Consider the following 23,804-nt stretch of genomic DNA (forward strand, 5'->3'; position numbering starts at 1 on the left):
TATTAGTCAAGCTTAATATATACAGTAAATAATCCAATACTTTTGATTTTGCCCGCTGTATACATTCAGGTGTATTGTGTTTGTGTTCCATCCCCTTTATGTACCCTTCCCCCCCCTTTTGTTTTCTTCTGTACCCCTTTTGTAAAACTTTAAAAATCAATAAAAAATGTATGCGTTAAAAAAAAAAAAGGGAGATGTTTGATACTAGTGGGAAAGATAGGCCGTCAATCTATTACACTGGTTTCTTTGTACGCTCCGAATTCTCAACTACCCTTCCTTTGGAAATTATTTCAGGCCATCCACACTCTTAAACATGGGACACTCCTGTGTATGAACGACTTTAATATAGCCCCTGATCACAAACTGGACCACAGTTTGTGATTCAGTCCCTCCAGATAGTCTCTGGAATCTTTTACCTCTCTCTTCTCAGCCGTCACTCAACTTTTAGCAGAGTACGATTTATATGATGTGTGGAGAGCATGCTACCCAGGTGTGAAGAATTATACGTACTTCTCCCACATACACAACTCATATTCAAGGATTGAGCTTGTGTTGTCTAACAAATGGTCTCTTCATTGTATTACAGATGTTGAGATTTACCCATAACTTGGTCTGATCATATTCCTATGGTATGGCAGTTAGGGCGCATTACTGGAGATCGATCTCTTAGACCCTGGAGATTGGCGGAATACATATTAGCAGATGCTGGTTGGATTTGGGTTATGTGAGATGCCCTTGATTCCTAATTAGAGTTTAACAAACCTTAGGATAGCTCGATTTATACCTACTGGTGTGCCCTTAAGGCAGTTATGAGGGGGAAGGCAATTCAACCTGCAGCTTCCATTAGGAAAACATAATCCAAGCTACAGACCTCTTACAAATCACAATTGGCGTTATTGGAAGCCTAACCTCTTCAGATCCCAAGACCAAGGCCAAGATAGCTGCCTTGCGCAGGAAAATTAATGTTTATCTTTTACAGATTAACAATGCCATAGCTAGACTCAACCAGCAGTTCTACACCCTGGATAATAGAGCGAGCAAACTGCTAGCCCATAAATACCATCAACCAGGTCAAAACCCTGAGCACTGTGCAAGGTACCCATGTTTCCAACCCTCTCACCCATTTGCTTCCTATTACAAGAGTCTCTATAATCTAAATCCTGCTACATCTCTGGACCTCCATCTCCTATTAACCCTATTAACCGGTTTCTTGCTTCGCTCTCACTCCCATCCCTGTCTCCTGAGGAGGCCTCAGCTCTACGCTGGGACTGGACGGAGGATAAAATCAGGGGTGCTATAAAATCTTTGAAACGTGGCAAGGCCTAGGGCCGATGGCTTCACGCATGAGTTTTAGACAGGCACCAGATAATACAAGGAGTATCCTAAGTATTATCGAGACACATTGCATCAGCTCTGCCACTTTGCTGCTGCTATCACTCGACACCAAAAAGGCATTTGATAGGATCAACTGGGAATATATGTCAGCTGTTCTAACCAAATTTGGGCTTGGCAGATCTTTTCTCCAAGCCATTTCCACTCTGTACACTACAACCTCGGCCTGGGTCTTCAGCAATGGGTTCCTCTCCTCTCCTTCTCAGATCACCAACGCACCAGACAGAGCTGTCCCCTCTCCCCATTAATCTTTGCATTGGCAATGGAACCCTTGGCCACGAAAACTAGACTGAACTATGCCATCAGTGGGACCTGTGTGGCGGCCATTCACTACTAAATCTGTCGCTTTGTGGATGTTTTCCTATCTATTACGGAACCTGAATCTTCCTTGCCCGCTGTATATCGAATCCTGCAGGACTTTTCAGAGGCTTCCTACTATAAATTTAACACCTCCAAATTTGGAGGCCTTGGGGGTGGCTCTCCCGCAGTACTCCCTCCAGTCCCTATACAAATTCCAATAGTGTCCCACATCTATGAAATATTTAGGCGTACGTATTCCCCCAGACAATGTATGTTATTGAGTGTAAGTACCAGCCACTGCTTAGACAGTTTGATGTGCTCACTAAATCTTGGGCAAATTATGAGGTCTCTTGGCAGAGTAGGGTGGCTTACCTGAAAATGATGCTGCTCCCGAAAATCCTGTATTTGTTCTGATCCATCCCCTACCTTGTCCCCGGGTCTCTCCTCAATACATTTTATACTATTGCATTTCGTTTTATCTGGTGTAATAAAAGCCCTAGACCAGGCCTGGCCAACTTGTGGTTCTCCAGATGTTGTGAAAGTACAAGCCCCAGCATGCTTTGTTAGTAGACAGCCGATAGCTGGCAGGGCATGCTGGGACTTGTAGTTTCACAACACCTAGAGAGCCACGAGTTAGCCATGCCTGCCCTAGATTGTCTAGGGAGCGAATATTCTGTTCTAAACTAACAGGAGGTCTGACCACACCAAAATTAGAAGCTTATCAATATGCTGCCCTACTAATCAACTCATCGATTGGCAAGCCCCTTCCCCACTCAAACCTTGGGTCACCATTGAATGCCACAACACCACTCCCTTCCTGTGGTTGGATAGAACCACTAGACCGGTATCTGTACTTACCCTACGTAGTGTCAAAAACTCTCTTATTGTCTGGGACAAGATAATGCTCTTGTCTCTGGACTCTCCTCTTTCCTCCTCTAATCTATCTACCACATCTGTTTCACAACTGATCCCCGACCTTCATCTTAACTTTTGGCATAGACAGGAAGCTGAGCAAATGCAGGATCTTCTGGAAAGTGTCTCACTGCTTTCCTTTTCCAAATTACAAGCCAAGCATGACATTTCGGCTCAAGATTTCTATAAACATCTCCAGATCAGATACTGGGTGCAATCTAATCCATCACATCCTCCACCATTGAAACTTGCACCCCCACCCATGTATGAATGTCGTTCTCCACTTCACATGCGGGTGGGATCTCCCCGTGGTATCAGACCTTGCTATCACCTGTTAAGCCATGCGATTTGCTGGTTCAGACTGCCTGGGAATTGGATTTGGAGACCACTTTCTCCACAGAGGATTGGGAGAAAATTTTTCAGAACATTTACAAAATGTCTAAATGTATCAACCACTCAGAGATGATGATTAAGAGTGTACACCGACTGTGTTTCACCCCTGATTAGCTCCACAGAATACGGCCCTGTCTCTAAATCTTGTTGGAGAGAATGTGGTGAAACACATGCATGTTTTTTGTGCGTTTCCAAAACTCAGACCATTGTGGGAAGCGGTTTTCAAACTGATATCTCAGGTTACTAAATCCAGTTTTTGCCCTTGCCCAGCAATGGCATTTTTACAACTATACCCTCCCCCTCTTCAGCGTCACTATGGACCTGATTCATTAAGGAATGTTAAGCAAAAAATTTTGTACATTTTCTTACTCAAGTTTTCTGGACAAAACCATGTTGTAATGCAAAGGATGAAAATTAGTTTATTATTTTGTACATCAGGAAAATACTGGCTGTTTTTTTATGTAGCACACAAATACTTGATAACTTTATTTTTACACGGACATTTAAAATTGATCTAGGACATGCCCTACCCCAACTATAAATCTGCTATCAAATTTTAAATTTAACCCCCCCCCCCCTCCAATGCAACATGGTTTTGCCTTACTTGCTTACTTTTGCTTAATTTTCCTTAATGAATCAGGCCCCATATCACTGGCCACATATTCATCGCCACTAGGGCGGCGATAGCCCGGCATTGGAAGTCTCCCTTACCTGCACCCCTTTCTAAAATTATTACCAAAATTCAACTAGTTATGTTATGGAAAACATTGGGTTTAAATATTCCACAGTCGTGTCCTCCCCGCTGGTCAAGTGGTTCCTGTGGTATGAATGCTACATGGAACATTAACCTCCCCAGGACTCACTGAATCTAAACTAGCCCCTATGGGCTTATCTGCAATACCATCTGCGACTGCACTATATTGCACTGCTGTTTGCCTCTAGATATGTCTCCCCCTTCCCTCTCTTGCTGTCCTCTCCCTTCTCTTACAATTTATTTCTAGTTTAAGTCTTCCTTTTCTGTATGATGTTTTATTTTTATTTACATGTTAGCAATGTTGCTTGTATACCTTTTGTTGCATACTGATTGTATCTTGTATACATTGCTTTGCTTGCCTTGTTTTAGCTTTTAGGTAAAAACTCAATAAAAAAATTCTCACGTTAATAAAAAAAGATATGGCGAATGGGTTTCAATACAAGCTAAAAAACGACATGTAAATGAATTCCTAGCAAATATATATGACTCATGTAATTTGCATCATGAACTTATGATACATGTTGCAAATTCTACAAAACTGTTAAAACAAACAAGAAAATTGAGGCAGTGGCAGAACAACCTTATATAAACTTTTTCTATCATGAAACTCAATCAACTCAATCATAAATACCATATTGAAAAATTTAGAAATAAGTATATATATATATATATATATATATATATATATATATATATATATATATATATATAATTATTTGTAAGAATTTTATTTCGATTTTCAAATATAGTAGAAGTGAAAAACAATTTCCAGAGACGAGGATAAAATGCAGAGTACAAAATAAACAAAGAGAAGACACCAAGCAAACTCGGCTACTTTCCCCCTTATTTTAATATATGTCACATATTATCTTTTTTTTTCATCAATAAAGTTTTTACTGAGAAAATTTGCAAGGATATGGGGTACAGAACATAAAAAAGGGGATTAAACAGTGAAGAGGTAAAGGGAGAGGGGTGGTAGAGGGGAGACATAGAATCCCCCCACCAAGAGGGAGGGGAAGTAGTTGCTCAATGACTATTGTAACACAACATAATTTATCAATAATAATAAACAATCGAAAAAAAGAAATATTATTCAACCTATGTAGCAAGAATAAGAATAACATTGTCAAATGGAAAAGTATTGACCTTCGGAGAAGAGAAAGTGGAAACATTAACCTACTAATCGACCTGAGGGGAGTCAAGTAGAGTTTGTGGCGAATGGATAGGAGAGGGAGAAGGAGGTCTATCAGATGCTCCAGCTCCGTTATATTTAATCTTGATCACTGACATTTTAACCGAATATTTTGTTTGGGAGATTTGGCACGATATTAAACTGTTTTAAAGATAAGAAATAATAAGGATTATTTTTTATACATAAATTTGTTCTCATACCAGTAAGTTTTTGAACGCCTCCATTAACTGAACTTTAATTTTTTCTCTGTAAATAATAATCGTTGTGTGTGTGCACCCCACTGAAATAGTGTGAATATAATAATTTACTGGTAAAAGTGTGGATAATATCTATTATTCTACAAAGTTGTCAGGGGTGCAGTTCTCAAAGAATCACCATGGTAGACTAAAACACATAAGTTACTCTCGGTGAAAAACCTGCACACCATCAAAACCTGAACATTGGCCTGGTCATTATGAAACACCCAGAGTTTTGAAGGAGTTAAAGGACGTCGACAGGGAAAACCACGGGTAACTAATGGGATCCCGCACAACCATTGTGTACCAACAGCCACACGGCGATATCCACTGACAACCTATCACAGCTCGTCTTACACAATAATGCTGAGCCTAAACGGCTCAGAGCTGCAGTGCTATTGGTTACGTTTCGCAGTTGGGAAGGAAACGGAGCAGGGCGGAAGCAGGGAAGTGTTTAGCGGGGTTGCTATATAGCCGCTCAGCTTCCGGTGCACGTTGTGTCTTCCCTGCAGTCATAGTTACAAGGTATCCTTGCTTACGTCTTAGGGGTTTTTAATTTGTGTTTATGTTGCACAAGGGGAATTGAGGGTAACGTTTCTAATATATTGTGTTGCGCAGGTGTGTACATTCCTCCAGTGACGTTTTCCAGCCATGGATGCTGAACAGACCACAGAAGGAGGACAGAGCCAGGTACTGATCGCTCTTTGTACCAGACGTGACAATTTCTGTGAGCGCTGCTGACTGGTGTTTTATTTTACAGGTTTCGGAAAATCCTCACTCAGAATATGGTCTGACAGAAAATGTTGAGGTACCAAACCAGTTGCTGATTTGAGGCGCTGAGTGGTTATCCATGAGTGCTTAGTTAGATTCAATCAATCCCTGTCATTTGGTTAATACTTGTAATTGACTGTCTTGACCCCTCCAGATGGTGCATGGTAGAACTGGTTATTTAGTTAACATAGGAACTAATGTGTCCTGATTTGTGTTTCACTTACACCTTGCCTCCAAATGCCTGCAGAAATAATCTGGAGTACATGTTTGTGTTGTAGTTACAATCTCTCTTTAATTTTAAGTACAGTAGTGTGCTGCTGGTTTTCATTTGTTTTATTTTGTGTATATGGTACATATGTTTTTGGTTTTGTTTATGAATATTGAAAAGCATTGTTTCTGATTATACACACTGTTGAACACTTGTTTTTAGTGTTTTGATTTGTCCATGGGTTTGTTTTCAGCTTTGTAAATACTTGCTTGTTTGTTTTATTTTTATATTGAACACCTCTTATTTTGTTTTGTAAATATGCTGCCATGTTATGTTTAACAGGTAAGTTCACTGTGTTGTATAGCAGAGGCAGCAATGCCTGCAAAAAGGGAACTTTTCTACAAGGTGCAGTTATAATCACAAGTCCAAGAAGCCTGGGGGATTAATTTTTATATCAAAGCTATATATAGTTTAGTTGTGTCTAAAGTGTACTAATATATGATTTGGTCCATCCCTGTACAGTCTAAACTAGAGATCTATCTAGTAATTTTTTTATTTATTTTTTTAATAAGTTGAAAAAGTGAGATACAAATATGAAAAATATTGTAAATTGACAATCTGTAGGTATATGTTATGGGTTATTACACTGACAATGAGACCTGCAAAAAACCCCAAAAAAACATTACTGTAGAAACAACAAGAATATCATACAGACTTACCTGCACTTCATGTTGACGTCAGTTAAAGGAGCGATATAGAGGAATGTGCATTTAAAGTGGCAATGTGAGGACCCCACACCTACACACTTTAATGTAACGCACACTAAAGTGTGTTGTTGTGGGGTCCTAATATTACCACTTTAAATGCATATTCCTCTGTCGCTCCTTTAACTGACTTCAACATGAAGTGCTGGCCAGCTCTGTCATTGGAACTTATAGCTGTCAACATGCTGCTTTCTCCGCAAATCTGATTTGTTGTTTTACAGGTAAGTCTGTATGATATTCTTGTCATTTTTACAGTATCGTTGTTTTTTGTAGGACTCGTCGTTGTCAGTGTAAATACCGCCGGGTAAATGAATACCACCAATCTGTTATTGGGCGGTGTCTATATGCTGTGATTTTGAAGTTGATTATGATGTTAAATGATATCAACTTTTTTTTAGATTTCTCTTTTCAGTGGTGATAGTCATTACTGTGAACAGCTAAATTCCGACAACAGTTACGACAACATGTAAATGGCGACTGCTTTATTTTCCGAAATGGAGGAAATACAGGCTTTATGAAAAAGTAACGTACAATAATTCCAACAAAGGAACATAACGACATTGAGATTTACGACACTTCAAATGGAGAGTTACATTGCTGCTATTATGCGAGAACCTGCCGGCTCTATAATATCCAACCCTTCGTAAAAAAAAAAAAAAACAAGCAAATTATACAGCCACTGGGTACTCGCATTGCCGCCTTATTAGCAGCAATGTAACTGTTACCATTTGAAGTGATGTAAATCTTGGTGCTGGTGTGTTCCTTTGTCGGAATTCTTGTATTTTAGTTTTTCATGAAGTCTGTATTTCCTCCATGTTTAAACTAAGAGCAGTCGCCATTTTCATGTCGCGATAACTGTTGTTGAAATTATGCTCATTGCACACTCGTCCCCCACCTCTTTTTAGATCCAGCAATTGTCTTTCCTTCTCTGAGTTTGTTCTATCTCTCCTATATATTTTTGACCTAATTGTGCCAGACTGCTAATTGAATTTGTGACTATTTTTGAGGTTCCTCCCTGTTACAAGGCCTCATTTAGATTGATTACTCTATCAGGTTCATTTATATCACATTATACATCTAATCTAATTACCATTCATTGTACATTTATTATCAAAGGAACAATTCGGTCAGATTTTATAATAGTTTTACCTAATTATCATAGTTGCAGCATAAAGAGGAGGTTGGTCTTGCTGGCTTGTCAGTATTTATTATTTATTTATTCTACCAGATGCATTGGTATATGTATGTTCCTCATAGTTTTTTTTTTTTTGTTTTTTTTTAACCATTATAATTCAGTGACTATTTTAGAGTGGTGTGGTTACCACTGAAAGTGTAATTTCATGATTCATAACATTTTACACAATCGTGGTTTTACTGCTAGCAGATTTCAGTTCATGAATTTGCACTGCCTCCTGATGTTAATCTGACTATCCGTTTAAAGCTAACTGTGGCTGGATCACTTATACAAAACTTATTTGTAGCTGGATCAGTTAGAAATGTATTTCAATTAGTGGTGCAGGCACAAATGTATATAATTGCAAATGCACTTATCGTGTTACATTGGGATGTATTTTGTATGGCAATGTCTTGTTTGGAGTTGTAACTTTTCTTTGGGAAGTTAGCAATAGAAGGGAGGGGATATGTTTTTGAAACTGTCTAGAGACAGGTAGACTCATGTTAATTAGCCCTGTTCATCACTCAGTGACCAACACGTCTGTTTAGTCTCTACAGGGCCACATGGGCCTAGGGCAGAAAACTATTAAGGGCCCATTATGAGAAGTGCCACCCCGCCAGAGGTGTGTCCAGTGGTGTGTGGGCATGGTCAGCACCATGGAGGACAAAGCTTGCACTTCCCTCCAACCACCTATATCTCCCTCCCATTTTCCCTTATATAAAGAGTGCACCACTAACTGGTTCACACAACGTATATGTAAAGTGATGAGTGGAAGTACATCCCAACTGTCCCTCGTGCAAGTACAAGATTCTGGCTGATCAGGATAGTCCTGATTTTAGGGGGCTATCTTGATGGAATTGAGAGGTAAATGTTATTTTATAGACCATTGAAGACAAAATTACAAGCAATAATTGATTAATCAATAAAAAAAATATAAAACTTTGAATCTATGTAAGTTTATATATAAATACACTATCTATGGTGTGGTATATGGTATGTATCTATATGAATCCTAATCTTGGTGGTGATCAATTTTTAGGCAACAGTAATCCTGACACAAGTTAAACTGGCGCTTGAATTTCTATGAGTATAAAAGAGACAAGGAGTAAATGTACACTTACTTGATAAGACATACCACAATGTCCATAGACTGTATGGGTGGCGCATGTAAATTTTGACCGTGTAAAGTGTTTCACCAGTAAGAATGACGTCACTTGCAATGGACAGGGTAAAACTGCCAGGTTTAATTCAGCAATGGCCGGACCCTCCGCCAGGCTTACATTATACAGGCGGCGGGTCCGACCATTACTGCCGTAAAAGCAGAGCTCGACTGCAGAGCTTTTAGCTTGGAGAGATGAGGCTTCTTTTCCTACAGCTTTCTGTGTGTGTGTGTGTGTGTGTGTGTATGTGTGTGTGTATATATATATATATATATATATATATATAATTACACACACAGTTGCCTACTGCATCCTGCCATGCTTGTTGGTAAATGGGTAGGGCGGAGCTAATAAAACATTCTCCCCCCCCCCCACCCCTGCTTCCGAAATTGTGGAAAAAATTGGTATGGTTTAGCAGAGGGGTGCGGCCTAAATATGCGATTTGAGTGGCCATACCCCCCATGAAACTGCATGGCTATCTGCCCTCCCGGATAGGAGATCTCCAAAGTAGGTAAGTGTGGTGTGTGGCACTGTGTGTATGTATGTATATTGCGTTATGGGATGTGAAGTATAGAATCCATTTTAGTTATAACTGGCAACGTAGAGTTTGGTCAGCTGTATTTCTTTATTTCACTATGGCTATGAAGTGATCTTTTCTGCTTGTTAGCTTAAAGGTTTTCTCAATCTGCAGATTAATAGGGCTATAAATTGTGTGAAAATCATGGGCATAGGTAAATCGTGCAAACTCTGCTGTATACTGAGTATAGAGTATAGTGGGGGCAGTTGTCTGATACAAACTCATCTGCAATTGTATGCCTCAAATATATTGCCTTTAGTTTATCAAGGACATTAGAGGGCTATGTGTGTTTCAGAGGTTCCAGTTAAAAATAAAAAACAAACCAATGCCTTATTCTGCTGAGATCCCTGTTAAAAGCCAGAGGTTTTCTTTACAAAAGGCAATATACCTGCAACATGGCAAATAATTTTTTTCCTACTGATCTATTGCCGCTATTTTATCTGGATTTTGTTTTAAGTACTTGAGCTGGAGGCCACCAGGTTGTCCTCTGTATTGTGTGGCAGCCGCCAGGTTGTCCTCTGTATTGTGTGGCAGCCGCCAGGTTGCCCTCTGTATTGTGTTGCGGCCACCATATAAAATGTGCCAAGTAGAGACTGTTTCCACCACTGCAAGCTCCGCGGAGTGTGGCATTTCTGAAGGTGGCTCAGCGGAGAGATTCCCTTGTTTGTCCAAAAGACCCCCACCCAAAAAAAAATAAAAATGTGGAGGAACCTGTAGAGAGAACGATTTGGATATTCAGGTGGGCTTCAATCACTGTAGTGAGTTCCCATCTTATTGATCCTGCCAGAGTATTGCCAGGGTTGCACTGTCAAAGTTACTGTGGCAGATGAACTGAAGGAGAAAGTGTCTGTAGCCAGGGTGTATCTGGACTGGGAGATGACCAGGAGTTGAGATGTTGCTGTTATGGCTGTCCTCCCATCTGATGTGATCTTGGGCAATGATGTTGGGGCTGGAATTGTGACTCTAATACCCGCAGCCAAGCTACCAGACTACACTATTCAGGGTCATCACCAGCATAACCCAGCCCAGAGGAAGAGACCACAGCTGCTAGACAACGGCCATCAACAGCATCAGCCAGCCCAGAGTAAAAGTCTCAAGCTTCTATTTCTTCAGGAGCCACGCAGAGGATGTTGTCTCCGGCCTATCTGATCTTATGGAGGTGCCCGGTGAAGCTCCTGCCCCTCGCAGTATGCCAGCTCCAGCGGTGAGTACAGTTTACCACAGTATCCAGTACCAACGCTTTACCAGCTGCTCCAGCCAGTGTGATAGGCCAGGTGAAACCATCCACAGCATCCCTGAACTGAAGGCAAGAGGTCAGGTGTACCAGGCCAGGGGCCCATCAAGGGGGTACCCCAGAAGCAAGAGTTACCCAGAAGGAAGTGGTGTTAGGTGCCAGTGAAGGAGCCTAGTGGTGGCAGCAACAAAAGATCCTCCTACTGCGGTTAGAAGGTGCATTTGGGATAAAGAAAAGGGGACAGTGGCAAGGCAAGCCCAGCCGGGCCTCAGCAACACACAGACAGGATGGCATAGGAGGACCATCCTGTCACACCAAGTATATAAATATGAGCAATGTGGCCTTCCTGCACAAGTTTGTATAATTCACATTGATGCAGATTTGTTTGCCAAACATCTGTCTTGACAAGACAATGCAATTGAATTTGAAACCAAACTTTGCATATTTGTCACCCAACCAGCAGTCAGTTGGCAGTAACATGCTGAGAACAGTTACTCATTGCAATGTGTTACAAAACATCCCCTAGCATATGTGACACATTGGAGAGGACACAGCAGTGGCAGTATCGCCTCATTCGACAGACAGCGTCTGCACCAGTAGACATTGTTTAACCATGATGAGACAATAAGGGCACAATGCGAAATGGTGCAAGATGGCATTGTACTTGGGGCCACTGACCCTGGTGTGATGCATACATGGGTTTCACAGCTACAGGATTCACATAAAATGATTGGTGGACAGCAGAAAAGACAGGGTTATAAACTTTACAATATAATGACATTGACAGTATTAGGACAACAATTGAAATGTAGACGGTATTGGCCCTGTCCCTAACCTTGTTCCTAGACCTTTCCCTGTCCTTAACCACATCCCTATCCCTAATCCTATAATAATACTGTTGACATTTGAATTGTCAACCTAATCATACTATCCACCATGTAAATTGTCAACCTAATACTGTTGACACCTGAATTGTCGACTGTTACACAAGTTGATAGACCAATGCCAAAATGTAAAATAGTGCAAGATGGAGTTGTCCTTGGGTCCAAAAAGCACAAACCAAGCACTTCAGGTACAAGGGCTGCCACTTTTGTGGCTGAAGTGCTTGATTTGAGAACAAGAGAACATTTTGGTTGTTGGCTGATTAACTTGACAAAATATATAAAGTTTAATTTTTTTTTAAATTACTAATGGTCATTTGGATAACAGTGGCTATCTTCCTATATGTTGATGACCATGTCATCATCCCTCATCACTAATGTCACGATAATCATCACCACACAATAAAAATTCATCCTCACTGGAATCTACAGATTCTGTTGGTAATTGGCTGTAAGGATGGTATTCTTCGTACAATTTGTACTTCATTTTTATGAACACCAGTTTTATACATTTTTGGGAAGTAGTACCCTCCGTCGATTACTCGTAACGTTCCCGGCTGCGCTAACACTCTATCCTTGTTCAGATTGAGACGTACTAGAGCTATCAGTAGTACATTTGGGCAGTTCTTTTAAGTCTGACTAGATGTCAAAAACTTTCACATAGGTGTGCTTCTGTGCTATTGACTCACAATCAGTGTGACTATCCGAAAAGGAAAGGTGTTTTTTTTTTTTTGTTTTTTTTCTGGCAGTAGCATTTAAGGAAGCTTAAGCAGGGAAAGAGTCACATGCGACTTGAGCCAACAGATTACTCACAAGGAGCTGTTTACATCTGTGAAGATTTGGGTCATTCTGAAAGAAAGACATGGCATATGACTTAAACCTAGTGTCAAGCATGGTTGCCAAAATGTAGTGATCCAATGTTAAGATGCTGCAAACCCTTGGGTCCTGGCGAAGTGAATACAGAACTTGACCCACAAGGCCAACATACTTTGTTGAATTGCTAGCTTTCATCTCCTCCTTCAGCTTCTCCAGCTGCTTTTTCAGTAGTTTGATTAGTGGTATGGCTTGACCCAGCCTGACAGTGTCGGAACTCGCTTCATTTGTTACAATTTCAAAGGGTTTCAGTAGCTTGGTAAGGATTCTCCAATATGCGGGCGTAAGATAACATGTTGCCCCTCTCCCTATCTCATGGTTTGCTGTGTAGGTCTTGATGGCTTGTTGCTGTTCCTCTAGTTGCTGAAGCATATAAAGTGTGGAATTCCACGTTGTTACTACCTCTTACTTCAGTTGGTGACATGGCACTTGACATTTTTTTTTTGCAGGTGCTGCAATGTTCTACATGCAGTCGCTGGATGTCTAAAATGACCAGAAATTTTACAGGCCAGCTTTTCCTACACTGACCTCATATTTTTAGAAATTCTGCTCAATTAAGTTTGTGTGTGTGCTAAGCATGGTACATGTTGAAATTCACCAAGTCGTAATGCACACACAATGTTGGCTCCAGTATCGGCAATGAGGAACCCTGAGAACACACCAGTATGTTTCTTTGTGAAACCAGTGGTACAGAATAGCTTGCCTGTGAATGACCTGATAGTGAGTGCTAGGTCTACTATGCAGAAAGGATAAGGAGGATGATGGTGAAGCTACTGGCACTGCTGATGGCGATACACCTACCCAGTGATCTGTTAGTCATAAAGTCTTTGTTTTGATCCGGACCGCACAATGTACACATATCTGTAGTTAAGTGGACTGTCGGTACAATGGCATTTTCTAGGTACTGAATGACTTTTTGCTTAACCAACCAGTACAGCTGAGGAATTGATGTTCTGGTGAAGTGAAATTGAGATGGAACATTATAGTGTGGACACATGACCTCAACTAATCGTCTAGAACCTGTTGCATTGATGGTGGAAATTGAACACACATTCAATGCTAACATAGCTGTCATGGCTTTAGTGATCTGCTGTGCAACATGATGCTGACTGTCATACTTGTTTCCTCTTGCAAATGCTTGCTTCAGAGACAATTGTGTAAAATACTTTCTTCCCCTTCTGTATAGATTTCTTCCCCTCAGCAGTAGCTGTAGTATGCAAGGATGTTTCTTTGGGAACCATGGATTGCATTAGGGGAGTTATTTGGAATTTGATAATTGGATGCTGGACTAGTACGTACTAATAATGAGGATGATGGTGTTGACACCGGTGAGGATTACAGGTGTCTATCCATTTGACTGGTAGATAATGCTGGGCTGCTTGCTACTATACACAATTTGCCACGTTTGGAAACATGATTTAAATGAGCTCGTTGCAAATAACGTAATGGAGGAGGTGCCTAGATGTTCAGTGTCTCTACCTCTACTTATTTTGGCCTGACTTGACAAATGTCTGATTTAAAAATATTTCCAAACACAAAATGTGTGGCGTTTTTTATTTTTTTTGTCTTCTGCTCTGGCATGATAATGCACTTATTATGGGCATCTGCTGGTGGTAACACTGGTGGCTGCCTTAGTTCAACACAATCCTCATCATCCTCCTAATTATCTTGTCCATATACAACACATTAATTTTCAGATCCACAATTATCCCCCTCATCCTCTTGCGCATTTGCAACTTCCATAGTATCCCCCTTAAAGTCTAAGCATAAATCATCTTTACTAATTTTACTACTACCCATCCTCACATTTCCAAGTGGTTGAGGACTTTTCGAAGTAGACTGCTCTATTATTACAGTGTCTGAATCTGAAACATCAGACTTGCAGGTAGCACTCATGGATACCCTCCTCAGGATTCTCTGTGTGCTCAAGTTGTTCGTCAACCTCTGTGTTTTCCTTGGGTACGGATTTGGCCGTTTTGAAGGTGTCAATAACAGGCGTACACTCTGAGTGGCAAGATAGTGCATGTGAAGTTAGGAAGATGCACGACCGTGTTGGGCACTCTGTTTTGGAGTGGCCATACTAGTGCATATACCAGTAGCAGCGCCCCTACTAGGAATAAGTGAACATAGTCTGAGATTTGTCTTGCCACTGCGGGTAGTATATGGAATGTTAGCTATTTTCCTTTTTTGGACAAATTACCAAATTCATCAGAAAATTACCTCTTAATCCCCTCCTCCTTACATCAAGAGCCAATGGTTTCTTTGAGATTGAATTTGAGAAATGATGTTTGGCTTTTGGGGGCACTCTTGTCAACTTTTTTTGTTAAGTATTTTTTGGGATGTGCTGCTGCATGCTGACCCTCAGTCTTTTTTTTAAATATAGATTTCACCAAATGACCCTTCCAAAATAAACAAGTATTGAAAAATAGAGTATATTAGAATATATAGTGGGTTTTTTTTTGTGGTGTGCAACTGCTGCTGATTCTCAACACCCATTTGTTTTCAAAATGGTTTCAGTTGTCACTGCCCCACACAAGATTACTTTCATTAGACAAACTTTCAATTTTAAAAGTCGTGTTTTTGTTTTTTTATTTATTCTGCTGCGAATAGTCTGACAGCTAAAGCACACTGTTTTTATCAAAGATACTAGTTAATTCAGAATGATATCTTAGTCTATATAATGTCTAGTACTAATATATGCAATGCATTAACAACAATCAGTAGTAACTAGTCTGTAAAGTGTATTTTAAGATTGAAATGAAAAGCAATTGAACAGCATACTATTGTAGCCGACTATTCTCTATAGAACTGCTTTACAGTAATGACAGAATTCTACTGCTTTCCTATGCCCCTGGTTCACCATTGACACTATTTTATGAGCTAAGCACGGCAGCTTACCTCCTTCCTACATGCTGTCTGTTCTAAAATGGCACTTGAGAGAATAAGGGTGAACTTTATATACAGTATATAGCGCTCATTTTGCAAAAAAGAAATCCTGGAAATGACTTCGTCTCGATTTTAGGTCTGGATTTGGCAGAAGAAACAGTCACGACTCTGTTTCACACGAAACCCCAAAGTCTGCTTTCACATAATCCGAACCACTCATTGTGTGTGTGTGTGTATATGTATGTATATGTGTGTGTGTGTGTATATATATATATATATATATATATATATATATATATATTTATTTTTTTTATTCATAGATTCAAGTTTTATCTTTTATTTATTACTCAATCATTGTTTGTATTTTTTGTCTTCAATGGGCAATAGATTAACATTTACCTCTCAACTGTCACAATTCCAACAGGATAGTCCTATTTTAGGGGTCTGTCCTGATCAGCCATGAGCTTGTCCCAGCATGAGGGACAGCTGGGACGTATTTCCACTCTTCACTTTACATACATGTTTTGTGAACCGGTTAGTGGTGCACTCTTTATATAAGGGAAGATGGGAGGGAGATGTAGGTGGTTGGATGGAAGTGCAAGCTTTGCCCTCCATGGTGCTGAGCAACCCCACACAGCACTGGCCACACCTCCAGCGGGACGCCACTTCTTATAATAGGTCCTTAATAGTTGTCTGCACCAGACCCATGGGGCCCTTAATCTGGCTCTAGTTGTCGCATTTCCCCTGTTAAAAATAAATTTGTTCCTAGTTGTTGTGTTCAGCGGCGCTGACCTTCGTCTGGGACTGGGTGGAAGTTGGTACTGCATGAGTCACACACAGCCTCTGTAGGTGCAGCCCCCACCCCACCCAGCAACAGACAGCTTAGCGATTGGCTAACTGCTCTCCTACGTCGGGACCACCCCAGCTTTCTCCTGGGCCTATTTCTGTGGAGAGGCCGGAGGCTTCAGACCCATTGTTAATCCAGCCCTGAGCCTGTATATGAACAGGGGGCTTGCTCTTTCTTCTCATCCATTTACCCTTAGGTTAATACATTTTCCTGTCTGGTGTGACTGTATCTCAGATAATGCAAGTAGCAAGTTTTAGCATATAACAGAGTAGTGTAAATATTGTTAACGTTGCATGTAAATCTATGTTTGGGAAAATATATTGTATCCTGATACTTAAAATAACTCAGACGTGTAACTCCTGGCAGGAGTTATGTCAGAACTGTATAAATAGTGGGCTGTTTTGAGCATATAATGATCATATCATCTGTACCTTCCTGGATGTCACGAATACCTTCAACTAGTGGCTGTGAACTACTTAATCTAATAAAACATCATTTTGCTTCAAGAACCTAAGAACCTGCTTGGACGACCACTTACCCTGCTGTAAATTTCTGTGACCTACAGATTAGACCCAAATCTAATTCGTTCTTCGGTTGTGCTGAGATGGACCCAGCATTCCAGTGTACCAATGTTTTGCCAACTTCCTGCAGCTTTGGCCAGGGTAATTGGTGTCCCTCCCAATGATCTGAGTGCCACCATGTTTTGCATGATCACAGAATTGTAATTGTTTGCAGCATTCCATTCCTTGCAAAAGTTGTGACCGACACTAACATTATTTGGTATCGTATTGTAGTCACAGCGTTCATATTAGAAGCAATTCCACTTAGTGGCCATTTAATGTTGCTTTTACTTGATGCGATTCTACTAGCTATCAGTGATGGAAGTGGAAATTTAGAAGTGACTGGAAAATGTAAGCAAATTGAATTTCATAGTTTTGCAATGAGAGCCATAGGAGACGTGGTGGTATGACATATATATACCCCCCTCCCCTCACTGTTGCCTATATCATTAGAAGGGTAGCTCTGTTTTTTTTTTTTTTTTTTTTTCCAGTGACCTTGTAACTTGTATGACCACAGTATTTATATTGACTAAACTTATATTGTTGCGGAATTCAGTTCCTTGCAAAAATTATGACTACTGTTCCCATTTTACAGATTTCCAAATTGGCGCCATGCGACACTACCGACATGCGTTTCGCTACTGCTTTGTCTGAGTATCAACCAGTCTGTTACACCAATTTAGATTTTTAAATCCCCTCTATCCAATCTGTTAACAATTTTCATTATTGACATCTTGATCTACCTATGGTGTTATTTCATACTAGTTCCACGTTCGAACGCCACCTCACTTTCCCCTTTGCCAGGTTTGTCCAATCTGTGATTTTTTTCCATCATGTTGGTGTTTATATTTCTGAATATATTGCATTTTTTGTGGCTATTTATAATTACCAATTTTTGGAATCATTGTTAGAATGTGTATAATTCTTTATAATCTAATCATCATAGAAGCTATTAATTCAATAATTATTGTTATATAATGTAACATGTACTGCCTATCCTAGTATATTTTATCATGAGTTTTAAGAAGTTTACAAATTCAGCGATATCATTTCATCTCCCAGAATTATTTTATCACCACTCGAAAAATGATTTTAATGTTAAATACAAAAACACCTTTATATATTTTATTAGTTCTTTTATGGTTTTTAACCTTGATTTTTACTTTTTGGAAAGTGATGTGCAACCAATATAAATAAAATTAATTTAATCAACTACTATGTCGTGTGGTGATTATATAAGGAAAAGTTAATGTAATTCAGTGTCATTTGTGAAAATAAATCCATGTATCATATGATTATAGCATATTGTTATGATACATTATAGTGGCCCCTAACACACACACACACACACACACCTACACATTGGCCCCTCACACACACAATACACACACTATTAATATACTACCCTACCCCTCCCCCAGCTTACCTTTTTCCATCTAGGAGCTGTGGACTGTAGTCTTCATCCCCTTTACACATGGGACGGCACCTGTCATGTGGTGCATGTCCCATGTGACACACAGCAGGAGACCAGCCACACTAGCCCAGTGTGGCCCCTCCCCCGACTCGCGACACCTGATACCCCCCCCCCCCCCCCCCCCCCCCCAAAATCGCAGTGGGGATGCTGTGCGTTGGGGGAGGGGACAATTTTTTTTTATTTTTTTTTTCAATTTGCTCTTGTCCCCTCCGAGAGCCGCTAGGCCCTAGGCAGGTGCCTAGGTTGCCTAGCGGTAAATCCGGCAGTGCTGCTGACAAAGTTAACCCTAGTGCGTGTTTGTGCAGGCATGTCTCAAGCAATTTAGACTGACAATATAAATGCTGTGGTCATCCAATTACTAATGTGAATAATAACTATTCTCTGTACAGTGCTATATAAATGATAGCACAATAACAATTATATTTTGCTGGTGGGGAAAATGCAGGGAGGCTATTGGGTGGTAGCATTATTATCAGTCTCCAATAATGGCAATCGTGATGCTATCCACACACAGACTTATCTAATAATCAGCTCAGGCACCACGATTTGTGTCTAGTTTGGACACACATCGTGGATCTCCTCCAGCGTCACTGGATGCTGTTAGTGCTGTCTGAAGAAATTTGTACACACAGGCCAATAGCAGTCATCCTCTGAATGCATTTAACAACCTGTCCAGTAATAATCCAATCGATATTGAGTATCTGGGTTGTTTTGGGGTCACACACTGCAATTTTGCAGTGTTTGTGGGTTTCTTTAAGGGGATTGAACTGATTTGCAATTAACCAAATTAACTTCACATAGATTGATTCAGCTGTTTTGCTTCTTCTTAGAGAATAGTAGAAAATGAAAAAGCAAGCACTGAAAAAGTATCAAAGCAGAAAGTGGATTTACAGGCCCTGCCAACACGAGCATATCTTGATCAAACTGTGGTTCCAATACTTTTACAAGGCCTTTCTGTTCTGGCAAAGGAAAGGTAAGATTTGAACCAAGATTTAACTTTTATTTTAATAAATACCAAGCTTTTATTGGGTAATTGAGGTCTTTAAATGCTAAACTGAATATGCTATATAAAAAAAATTACAGTATAGAATACCCGGTAGAATAGTCTACATGTGGATTCAACCATCTTGCTATGCACAGTGTCAAATACTAAAAAAAAATGCTTGTGCAAAAAAACATAGAATAACACCTTGTATTTGTTATTTAGGATTGGGTATTTCTTTTAATGTTCAGTCAACCAGTAGACCATCTTAATATATATATATTTTTTTCCCCCCTATTGTATATTCCCCTTTGTCTCCCCTAGCTAGCAGAAAAGTCTAAATGCCACTTGTTGACACAGGTGTCTTACAATTTAATATGTGGTGAGCCTGCATCATAAGAGGTATGTTCTAAACAGAGAAGATCACCACCAGTGATTTAGGGTGTAATCCCGAACAGAAGTTTAATACAAAAAATTAATTTACAGAAATGCTGAATTTCACTAGAGTCAGAGAGCGAACATATTACAGGGGTTTATAAGACCTAAACTAGTGCCCAAAAAATCAATTAACCAGTGTTTCTATCTAAAGAATCGCAAGTAGCTGTCTGTAATGAGAAAAATGCAATGTCTAGGTAAACGGCGTCAGTATTATTGCATGATCCTGATACAAACGACTAGTATGTATCACAGCTGACAAATATTGATATTGCCTGCTATCCAGCTATGGCACTATGTATTACTAGCGATCTACGTGTCAGGCAGAATTACCAATAAATAAAGAACAGATGGGAACTGTTCATCTGCTCGCAACATCAAGGCATCTTGGGTTGCTAAACAACTGGTATAGCTTTCAGCCGGCCGGTAAAATACATAAGTTCTCAGTAAAAATCAGGGCACGGTATGGTATGTCTGCCATATCTTCTGAAATAGCAGAAGAAACTCCTGTCCATAGAAAAAAAATTGTCACAGAAGAGATTTTAAGTTGGTAGTTGCTTTCATTCAATGGGCAAGAAAACACTGCTCTCTGTTGAACACAGATCGCGATGTATAGCTAGACAGGTTATACAAGTAATCAATCATGTCTCTAGTTATCTGAAATGGCTGCCATAAATATCATATTAAAGTGAACCCCACAGTTCTATATCTAACAAAATGCATACACAAAAACAAACTTGCAAACAGAGGATAAAAACATAGCAAAATGTGAACCTAAAATAAAAATGAACCTAAAGAAAACATTTATAGGCTGCAATCTATGATACTAAAAAAAACATAAAAATCGGATAACAAAATAAATTAATAAACTATATGTAGCATTATAAAAACAGGAAAATAATAAGATATAGATCAGGGATTCTTAACCTGGGTTTCATAAACTCCTTGGAAGTTGATTAGATTTCAAGGGGTTTGTGAACTTGAATAGGGAAAAAAAAAATTGCATCTTTATTTTCACTAACCTCTAACGGAAATTGAGCACATCATTCAATGATGAATGTGGGCAACAAACCATATTGGCAGTACCTGTGACATTGTCAACAGTAGAAATCCCAGATTAGTTTCATATCCTCTTTGTAACATGGATAGGTGTATTGGGCTATGAGAAGGGGTCTGCTGGCTTCACCAGCCTGGCCCACACAGACTTAAGTTTTAAAACTTTGTTGTGGTTGCACTGGGATAGGGGTCACCAAATGAAGACCTCTCATCAATAATGTTCATGACCTCTCAAATTATTTTAGGTGTGTGTGTGTGTTGGGGAGTAGGCTCATTTTACTTGGTCTCAATTGCTCATAATGGCATAAAAGACTTAAAGGTAATAAGCAGTTGTGCCAGCCAGACATAGAGCACATCTATCCCCAAATATATAAAACAACTTTTTCTCTTTTATATGTCCTATGCATAGTTTTAATGGGAGGCTTAACTATTAATGTTTGTGTTTTAGCACAATTGAATATTGTAGATTATTAAAATATTTAGAAGTCATTTAGGAGTTCCATGACTGTAAATTAAAATATCAAGTACTTCTATATGCAGCATGCAAGCCAAGGTGGTTTCTGATATCCATCATTTACAATATTACAAAAGTTTTTATAATGAACTACTGAAGTTCTGACATCAGAACTTTCCAAGTGTTTGTTTTTTTTTGTTTTGTTTTTTCTTAAAGGTTCTAAAATGCATGCCAAATATTAAAGGAAATACAACTTGCATATTAGTATTAAAAAAATAATAATTTATTTTATTTTTTGGTACAATAGACCTCCAAATCCAATAGAATTTCTAGCAGCGTACCTGTTAAAGAACAAGAGTCAATTTGAAGAACGAAGCTAACGGACAATATTGTGATTGATTTGACAAGAATGACCATTCTTTGCAAAGGACGGAACGAGTGATGCCACATTCAAGTTTAATTGTTTGTTCAAAACAGACTTCCATCCTAATGAATTGATTTTATTTAACTTTTGACATTATGTTGCCTACAGTCTCATTTGATCTGATTTGTATTAAGTGACCTTAGAAAATAAAACCTTTTTAAAATGGGCAGACTTGTAAATTGGTTGAAGAACAAGAAAGATTAAAGAGACTTATGAAAATATAAACAGATCAGTGTTCTTAGAAATGTTATGTTGCTTGATAAGGCTTCGGAAGTATTCTACTATTTTATTTTTTACAAAAATTGCTATTGACAGCCATTTGGCCACCAAGCTAAAGTGTATAGTACAGAGCCTTAAGTGCCACAAAGTACTAAAAATGTTGTAAAAAAAAAATTGAGCTAAACTAGATGTATAGAAAAGATTTGCTTACTTTCTTTACATCAAATTCGACTCAAGCTATTACCTTTCCTTGAATGTTGGAACACCTATGGCTAGTCTATTTTGAAGCATTTTCCTTATCCCTATGCTGCCTATGAATGAATATGCTTGATTGGTTTGGATCTGTATACTTTAGCAATTTATTTGTCTAAATGAGATTGAATTAAGCATTTTGGATAATGCGACAAGTTGAGTCTGGTCAGTGACATTAAATCACTGACCTAAGCAAAGAATAGACTTCTAACCACAGACGAAATAATGAAACAAACCATTTTTCTTTTGAGAGCGCTTATCGTCGGTCATTTTTGTTTCTTGTCTTATTTGGAATACAGAATGATGAGGCTGCTGAGTCTAATTATTATATACATGGGTGCATTATATATGAAATGTTAAAAACATTTATTTAGTTCATTACCCTTTTTAACTATGCTTTGCAAGTAGGTAACCAGTCATCTATGTATTTAACATCTGGTAGACCTATTACTACTGAATAAAAGTATATTTTATTCATTTTATATTTGGCAGGCTGACTCAATTATTATTTCTATACATACATAGAGCATGGAAAAAACACGGCAGACAGGGTAGTACAATTAAAAACAACTCATCTGGGAACAGATGTACGAGGCAAAGAAATATAACTGAATACTAGGACACACAGGTAGAAAAGAGAAGGTGGGGAGTGAACTAAAGTAGGCTGCCCTGTGCCCATCAGTGGGGTGCATCTAAGAGGAACAGCGCAGTAATGGAGATGGGAAAGAAAAGGAGCAGTGGAGAACCAGGGGCAGGGGCCTATTGTCGAGGTGCAAAATGAAGCTGGGGAGACCAAGGTGGAGGAAAAGTGGGCAGTGCTCACGGGAGCTTTCAATCTAAGGAAAAGGGGCAGATTGACAGGAAACAGAGGGGTGTCACAGTGTACTCGGGAGGGAGAGATGCGCAAGAAGGTAGTATGAGGAGCAGAGGAGGAAAGAAAGGTGTACCAAGGTGAGTGAGGTTAGACAGATGAAGGGGTAGGTTTGCCTGAACAGGTGGGATTTGAGGGATATTTTGAAGATTAGCATGCTAAGGGGGATAGCCTGATAGAATGTTCCAGAGAGAGAGAGGGGGGGGGGGGGCACAGCACAGAGGAAACCTTGTATGCAGAAATGAGATATGGTAACCAGATGGGAGGCGAGACGGTGGTCATTGGTAAAACGTAGAGGGCGGGAGGGAGTATGAAGGATAATAAGGTTGTAGACTTAAGGAGCAGTGGAGTTAAAGAGGGTTTTGTAGGTAAGGGAGAGACATTTAAAGAGAATTCTATACAGGAGGTGAGCCAGTGTGGTGGATATCAGAGAGGGGAGGAAGATTAGATGGGCAGCAGCATTAAGTATGGACTAAAGAGAAACACGTTTGGAGTAGGGGAGGCCAGTGAGGAGGAGGTTGCA

At 39.6% G+C, this 23,804-nt stretch overlaps 1 protein-coding gene across 2 annotated transcripts; it reads left to right on the forward strand.

Moving 5' to 3' along the window:
• The first annotated feature begins 5,596 nt into the window (after positions 1 to 5,596).
• DPY30 (dpy-30 histone methyltransferase complex regulatory subunit) lies at positions 5,597 to 22,892 on the forward strand. 2 transcript variants are annotated; one of them, XM_075203521.1, is made up of 5 exons: positions 5,597 to 5,704; positions 5,798 to 5,869; positions 5,940 to 5,987; positions 19,419 to 19,561; positions 21,823 to 22,892. In XM_075203521.1, exons 2-5 carry the CDS (start codon positions 5,831 to 5,833, stop codon positions 21,893 to 21,895), a joined length of 303 nt encoding a protein of 100 aa, XP_075059622.1. In that variant the 5' UTR covers positions 5,597 to 5,704; positions 5,798 to 5,830; the 3' UTR covers positions 21,896 to 22,892. The 2 variants fall into 2 exon arrangements, with proteins under 2 accessions (XP_075059622.1, XP_075059623.1); XM_075203522.1 differs by lacking the exon at positions 5,940 to 5,987.
• Positions 22,893 to 23,804: the final 912 nt, after the last annotated feature.

The sequence above is a fragment of the Mixophyes fleayi genome, chromosome 3 (assembly GCF_038048845.1).
Source record: "Mixophyes fleayi isolate aMixFle1 chromosome 3, aMixFle1.hap1, whole genome shotgun sequence".
Lineage (NCBI taxonomy): Eukaryota > Metazoa > Chordata > Amphibia > Anura > Limnodynastidae > Mixophyes > Mixophyes fleayi.